This window comes from Rutidosis leptorrhynchoides, chromosome 6 (assembly GCF_046630445.1).
Source record: "Rutidosis leptorrhynchoides isolate AG116_Rl617_1_P2 chromosome 6, CSIRO_AGI_Rlap_v1, whole genome shotgun sequence".
NCBI lineage: Eukaryota > Viridiplantae > Streptophyta > Magnoliopsida > Asterales > Asteraceae > Rutidosis > Rutidosis leptorrhynchoides.
In genome coordinates this window covers 110,794,306-110,802,500 of record NC_092338.1, presented here as the reverse complement: position 1 = coordinate 110,802,500, position 8,195 = coordinate 110,794,306, and the positions used below count along the sequence as shown (strand labels likewise).

Below are 8,195 nucleotides of genomic sequence, written 5' to 3'. Positions count from 1 at the left end.
TTTTTTTTTCTCCTTTTTCCCCTGATGTCGTTTTGACCTAAATTTGGGCGGGGGTTTGGCCAAAACAACCAAAGCCTTCGTGGCTTTTAGTATATTATGTTGTAAAATATGAAAACTTATATACTAAATAACTAAAAACTCGGATATATTTAATACATATACACACCTAGGTACTAACTACGTGTATCTAAACACACTCGTAGCAAAACGTTTTTACTTCTGTAAATACATAACGCTCCATTAACTATGAATACACAACTCAAATATCATGCGGCATTGCGCGGGCCCGTTTTACTAGTTTTAAAACATATACGGCACTAAAAGATAATATATGTGAATAATCAAGAAAAGAAACATGTACTGTTCATAATATGATTTATGAATTGATTTGTAAGAGGCCGGTGAAGCAAATAAAATCCCCACTAATAAAACTCCGTGCCGGCATTCTATTCGGCATTCCGTCAGCATTGCCGGTCCAACATAGTATTTGAAATATTGAATTAAATTTTATTTTATCCGTTTTTTTATCAATTTCCACATCAACGGGTACATTCTCTTTTTCATTTTGTTTTAGAAAGCCACTATAAATTACCAAACACCATTTTATAATTTCATAATCATAAAACACTCTCATTCTATATACACTTACATCACCTTCAAATATTATGGCAAACATTCCAAAAAACCCAAACTATCCCTCCAATCCATACGGTTATCAATGGAAACCATTCGGTTGGAACCAAAACAACCCAAACATCCCAGCCATACGAAATTCATTTGGTAATCCTTTTGGTTATCGTACAACTCAAGCTTCACAAACACTATTTACCCAACCAAGGTACGGTTCATATGACACATATTTGGAGTGGAAGGCTACTCAAGACGAGGTGCCTACGTCCACATCGAGACGCCAAAGAGGTGAAGGACAAGAGAAGATGGTTGGGGAAGACGACCCATCACAAAGAAATAATAGAAAGCCAGTTCCAAATCAAAACACGTGGTCTCCAACTGACGAGCTACGATTGACACAAAGTTGGATAACAGTTTCTGAAATATTAATATTTTTCTAAACTAATAATGCAATTTTTTTATTTGATTTAATGTTTAATTCATTTTATTATTTTAAACTAATTTAAAATAATGTTATTTCATTTTAGAAAACCGAACAAACTTTGAATTGAATACTGAACCACTCCTCAAGTACTCTATTTGAACTAAACTTCGAACTAATTACTTATGACTACTCTCAATGCTTTAATATACATTACGAAAGAATGCAACGTACCAGGTAGCAAAATATCGACTTCAAGACCTCTAAAAACGACAACTTAAAAATTACAATCACCAATGTTATGAAAATATTGTTTGAAAGCGAGGTCAATCATGTTTGACTTCTAAGTCTTTCTCGTAATTGAAAAACCATGTTAGAATTGATAAAAGTATAAGATAGATAATCTGATATTGTATTAATCTTTGTTATTACAAATTAAATTGATACAATCTGAAAATTGGATTTATACAATCTGACTTAGTTTTCTTTTATACAATACATGTTCTAACAACTAATTCTAGTATGAGGTATGGCTCCATTTAACTTTTGGAACCAACTTGTTATAAAAGGAAGATCTTCTATTCTAGGAAATGATGAGAAGAACTTTCTCGAATCCTAAAGTCAAACTACCAAGTATGGTAATTTGACTTTCGTTGACTGACTTGTTATTTGTATTATTTGTTATTTGTATTCTAACACTCTCTCTCAAGTTGAATAGTGGGGTTTCCAATATTCAACTAGTTGAGAACTTCGCTGAAGAATCTTCCATTTACTGATTTGGTGAGAATGTCGGCTAGCTGGTCTTCTGATCTGATTGATGGAAGAGAAATAATTTCGCCATCTAATTTTTCTCTGTTAAAAGGTCTATCAACTTCAACATGCTTAGTTCTGTCATGTTGTACAGGATTTTATGAGATGGCAATGACTGCTTCGTTGTCGGAGAAAATTTGAGTGGCTTCTTTTGGAGGGAATCCGATTTGAAATCCAAATTTAACAACCATATACACAGTACACATACATTGCACAATTTGTTAAATCAAAGAAATTTATCATAGTTTAGACGAAATTGATTCGAGTACTTTCATTTAAAAATGAACTGTTTTATGTGTGTAGGAAATATAGTACCCGAAACAATATTTGATTACCAAATAAATAAATTTATCATAGAAGAAATACATATGATTAAGATATTCATACCTGAGTTGAAACAAAAAGGATATTCATCAATACGTCAATACGTGATGAGCCGAGGCCCGTGTTTAACACGGTTCCCTTAAAATAGTTCCGCCGTCTACTCGACGTCTGTTTCCCAGGGTACAACTGCCGAAGCAGTAGTACTGCCGGACTTGAACACATGCCTGAAAAGGTTGTAACAAACCTAGTACAAGACTAAGCTTCCAAATGAACTCGTGTGTGTTTTCAATAGAGTTGTTCTATTTTTCTCATCTCTTAGCTCTCTAATCATACGAAAACTTGAAGAAAATAGTCTCTTATTTATATAGATGGAAGAGGGATTATCAAAAGACTTCTTTAATGACCATAAACCATAGTTTTGATGTTAATGAAATAGAAGTTAAATCTTATAAGTTACATCACAATAAATGGTCATATTTATTTGCAACAAATGACAAACAATCAATTTTAATTCAAAACTCTTAATTTTCCAACAGTAATTCATTAGGTTTTGGTGTTCGACGAAAATTTTATTTTTTAAAATTTTCCGAAATTTTATGGAAATCTTGATATCTTCATGATGATGAAGATGAAGGTTTGGTATTTGAAGGTTTGAATATGTATGTGTTCGGTTTGAAGATAGGTAAGAACATTCATCGATATTCATATGATCTCATTCGTTTTGTTGAAGGTTAGGTTATTGATACCAATTGAAGGACCCTTGCATACATGAATATTTTTTATTTTTATTTTTTTCGAAAAGGGAAGAAATATATTAAACAAGGCAAATTCATCAAAATGATGAAGAAACCGAATAGAGATACAAGATTAGAAGAAGCTAAGCACAACAACCTCATGAATGCTAGAGAGAAATTGTCAACTGATTAAAGTATATTCCACGGCTTTCTTAAATACATTACATAACGGTGATTAATGTTAGTGAGTAAAGGATGCTTGGTGTTCTACTGTAATAGGAGTATATTGTTATGTTTAGTTGACAAGAATTGTGATAATTTGTAAATTAATGAACATGAAAAAACCCTTATTGGCTTCAAAGTATCAACAAAAAGATTAAGTCAGTTTTTTTTTTTAACGGCCAGATTAGTTGGTTAGACACACTCACACGTTACGAGGAAACCCACTCTCGAATCCCCGGAGGAGAATCGATTTTATCTGTGGCCCCACACACCCAGAAGATGACGTAGGTACCCGTCAGTATTTGTGGGAAACACCCCCCCCCCCACCCCCACCCCCCCCACCACAAAGAATCGAACCTGCGCCAGAAGCGAGGCCTATCCCGGGAGGTGGCCATCCGGGCTAACACCGGATGGTTAAAAGATTAAGTCAGCTGATTGTGAGCCAATCAATTTATTTATATAAATAAACTTAAATCTTATCCGATTCTATTCTAGTTCTAGAAATAAATAAGAACAAACAATTCCAAACAATATCTTATTTAGCAGTTGTGTAATCTTGTTCCGTTTTCCTTGAATTGACATGTTACCAAACTGACCATAATTGCTCCAAAACTAGAAAGAATGAAAAAGTTGAAGAGAATATAACAAATTGAAAGGTTATAATTTGCCACCTGTTTAAGTACACAAAATTTAAAGTGTATGGACAATTCTGCCCCCCAATACTATATACACCTCTATGTTGATGTTGATAGGTCGAACATAACTAAAACTATATTAGTGGTAATATATTCATATCATATGCTCCGTTCGTCACATTATAAGTTATAACTATCATGTTTTACCCTTTTATTTTTACTTTTACATTAATTAATTGTTTATGACGTATAAACTTTAATGAAACTTATATAAATATTATTTAATTTAAAATATGCTTTATTGATTTAAATTTAATCAACTATTATACACATAAACTTAAACTCATAATTAAAAATATAAAATTTTAAAAGTTAAAATAGAACACTTATAATTGAATTTTTTTTAGAATCCCTAGTATTATTTACTTCGTATAAGGATGCGTTTGATAAAACTGAATAACCGCTTTATAATGTGAATGATTCAAAGACAACTGAATAAAGTTGCTTATAAATGACATAACATGTTTGAGAATCATTTTAACCCAATAATGTGAATGATATAAAACACTTTATTAACCTTTGACATAAATAAAAATGATAATACAGTTGTTTAATGAGTATGCTTGTTATAATTTAAAAAATAACATAAAATTATGTGTTTAGTTGTTAAGAGATAATAGTAATGAATGTTGTACCCTCCGTTATTCAGATGTCAGAAATTAACGCGTTGAACATTGAATGGTGGATAGTTCAACATTAAGCGTTGAATCATTCAATTAAGAGGTAAACAAACGTATCCTAACACTCTCTTCCGGAGATTAATTTTGAAGAGAAAAGAAAGTAAACAAAGAGAAACAAAAAAAAAAAAAATAGTGTTATCGAGATTTATTTTGATGGAAAAAGAAATAAACTAGAGAGAAAATTTATTTAATTTTCTTCCAATTTTTTCTTCCAAATTGAAAGAATTTCATTCTCTTCTCTTTCCTTTTTTTTTCTTTCTTTTCTTCCTTTTTTTTTATAATTAATCTCGAAGAGAGCATAAGTTTCATATGGACATAATTACGCTAATCGTCTCTAAAGTTTACCGTTTATTTCATCTTGAACCTTAGAGTTTACTTTTTATATGCTAACCTTTAATGTTTTTATTTGATTTCAAATTCGGCTCTAGAACTAACTGTCGTTATGTCATCTTCGTTAGTTTGTGTCATGTGCTTTACATACGAGGGTATAATAGTCACGTGACACAAACTAACGAAGATGATATAACAATATTTAGTTTTAGGGATGAATTTAAAATCAAATAAAAATTTTAGGAGTTAGCATGGAAGAATTAATTTTAAGATTCACGATTAAATAAAAGGTAAACTTTAAAGACGATTGAAGTAATTAAGTTTTTCATATGTTAATGTTAAGTTATTGACTATTGAAAATGGATGATGATATGCACACAACTCTTTTTTATTATGTACACAATCAACATGTTTTACAGTTTTATATTGTACAATACTATAAAACATATTAATTGTGTACATAACAAAAAAAAAAAAAAAAAAAAAAAAAGTTGTGTATGTCACTCCTCGTTGAAAATTAGATGGATACATGGTATACATCGTCAAATTAGCATTTCAGTGATGTGTCAAAATCATGGCCAAAACTGAAAACTTGAGTACCCCCCCCCCCCCCCCCCCCCCCCCCCCCCCCCCAAAAACCCCAAACAACCCACTCTCTCTTAACAAATCCTGAAACCTTTTTAGAGAGAGACTTTAAAAAGAAACTTGATTCAACCTTAAAATTAAAACCCCAACAAAATCTTGTAATAAAGTTTCAATCTTGATATAATACCCACAAAATGAAAGAACATGATGAATCTAATTGGTTCTCAAAGTGGGAAGAACAACTCCCAAAACCAGAAGAACTCGTATCTATTTCTCAAACCCTAATCACACCTGATCTTGCAATCGCTTTTGATATTGGTACTTCCAACAACCCAAACAACAACCACCACCTCCTCCGACAACCGCCGTCGATTTCAACGCCGTCATCTCAACCCAATTCCGGTGAATTTGATTCATCTGAGCTTGGTGGTGATGAACCTGCAAGAACCCTAAAACGACCTCGCTTAGTATGGACCCCACAACTACATAAAAGATTTGTGGATGCAGTTGCTCATTTGGGTATTAAAAATGCTGTTCCTAAAACCATAATGCAGCTCATGAGTGTTGATGGTTTGACCCGCGAAAACGTTGCAAGTCATTTGCAAAAATACAGACTTTATTTGAAAAGAATGCAGGGTTTGTCTTCGGGTAATGGTGGCGGATACGGGTCGGGTGGGGACTCTGCTACGGATCATTTGTTTGCAAGTTCCCCTGTACCACCACATTTTTTGCATCAGTCTCATGTAAATTCGGATAATTTCTTGCCGTATATGCCTGCTGCTGTACTTCAACAGCAGCATCAGCATCAACAGATGGTGGCTGCTACAGGGCATCATCATCAGCAGCAGCAACAACAACAGCATTTGCATAGGCAATATGGGTCGGCGATTTTGGGTAGACAATCGGGTCAAGGTGTTCATAGGGTTGGGACTCCAATTCATGGTTCTTATGTGGATGATTTGGAATCTGGGAAAGAGAAAAAGGCATTGACTTTGTTTCCAGTTGGGGATGATTGAATCATTCATTATTGGGTAATAATTTCTTGATCTTTGTTATCTATCTAAATCATGTTTATGAAATTGAGCCTACCTTTTATGTGATAGTTATTAGTGTTGGGTCTTTTTAAAAGGGTTGATCCATCTTTAGATGTTTAAGTTGTGTTTTATGTAATCGGGTTGAAGTTATGTTCTAATGAGGTTTTAGGGGATGCAATTTGGGCACAAAACAGCTATGCCAATTGAGGTAACTAGCATATTTGAGCTAAATTGAAACTGAGTTATTTGTGGTTGGGATTAGCCTAGTGACCTTGATAAAAGTCCCTACGCTACGACGAATTATTAAATGTATATCTGTACATGATGATTATGGGGAATTTGCTACTAGGAGATTTAGTTGTACTAAGGTGAAGTAATTGAGGATCTTGATGATGGTGAAGACAAACGATGACTAAAAACGTCGTCTTTGAATGAATAAGAGGACCAAGGATGGCACCATTCGCCCCCCATATGGCATTGAAACTAAACTATAAATGAGGCATTATACTTTTCTTGTTTTACTAGTATATGTTAGATGTTAAAGACGACTTTTGTTTTACTATTTTATTATGTTATAAGGCTGACATAAAAATTTTCATAAATGTTAAGTGTCTCTTTATTAGGTAATTAACATGTTATCTATGATGAATAGGGTGCTCATGAAATGTTGTAACCCGAATAACCTCCCAATTCAAATATATTCCAATTCAAATATATTTGTTTTAACTGGTTATTTGGGTTTAGATTGGGTATAGGTTTTAACTAATATCTTAATATGGTTATTAGTTCGTACCCGCCCTTGTGGTTATTGGTTCGTACCCGCCCTTGTAGCCTAGTGGTACGCCCAACACCTTGTGTGTTGTATGGGGGAGGGAGGTGTACCTCCCTCCCTTAAAACATTTACTTAACATTCCAGGGTATTTACCCGATTTATGGGTGTCCCGGGGAGGTTTTACTGACCTGTATTTCAGGATTTCAGCCCGCTCCGCCCCCTCAAGATTGTTTAAGGATCAGGTCCCTATAATGCGGTTCTGGTTTCCACCCGAAAACGCGTGTGTGCGTGGAATATGATCGGGTGGGTGGGTTATTCCCCCTTCAGTGATTCCAAATACTTGCCTTTCAAAAAAAAAAAAAAAATATGGTTATTGGTTCGGATTTGGTTATGAAATTTTGATGTCGGGTCCACCCGAAACCCGATATGATTTCAATATACTCCCTTTCTTAATATGGAATGAGGTATTAAAAGGCTAATTAACTCGATTTTGATCTCCTTCATATGAGGTTGAAACATTTACAATCTCTTCTTTATCGCAGAATATAATAAGTTAATATATGCTTTCTGTGAAATTATTGTCAACACAATTGTCGTTGTTATATTCAAATGCACCATCACTTTTTTGTGGGAAAATAAAAATTGTTGAACATTGTCCAAAAATAAATGTTAACGGATTGGTTTTACAATTTGACTTATGCTCTTTTAACTCAGTCTTACATGTTTGCTTGGTTTGGATTGGGTTTATGCATTTTCAGTTTCGGTATCGGGGATTCAAATCTTTTCTAAAAACCGAACAAACCAAATCAAATGAACTATTTAACCAATACCTGACTGTTTGAACACCTCTTGCTGTGTATCATACCCAATGTACTCTTCAAACGTTAATGTATTCATGTACATTTACTGTGTGTGTCGAATATTTAAATCACAGAATTTCATCATGGTTTTCCTACCC

At 33.6% G+C, this 8,195-nt stretch overlaps 1 protein-coding gene across 1 annotated transcript; it reads left to right on the top strand.

The window, feature by feature from the left end:
* The first annotated feature begins 5,478 nt into the window (after positions 1-5,478).
* LOC139852008 (transcription factor MYBC1-like) lies at positions 5,479-7,092 on the top strand. The gene has a single exon (XM_071841225.1). The coding sequence runs from the start codon at positions 5,626-5,628 to the stop codon at positions 6,445-6,447; it is 822 nt and encodes a 273-aa protein (XP_071697326.1). The 5' UTR covers positions 5,479-5,625; the 3' UTR covers positions 6,448-7,092.
* The last annotated feature ends 1,103 nt before the right edge of the window (positions 7,093-8,195 follow it).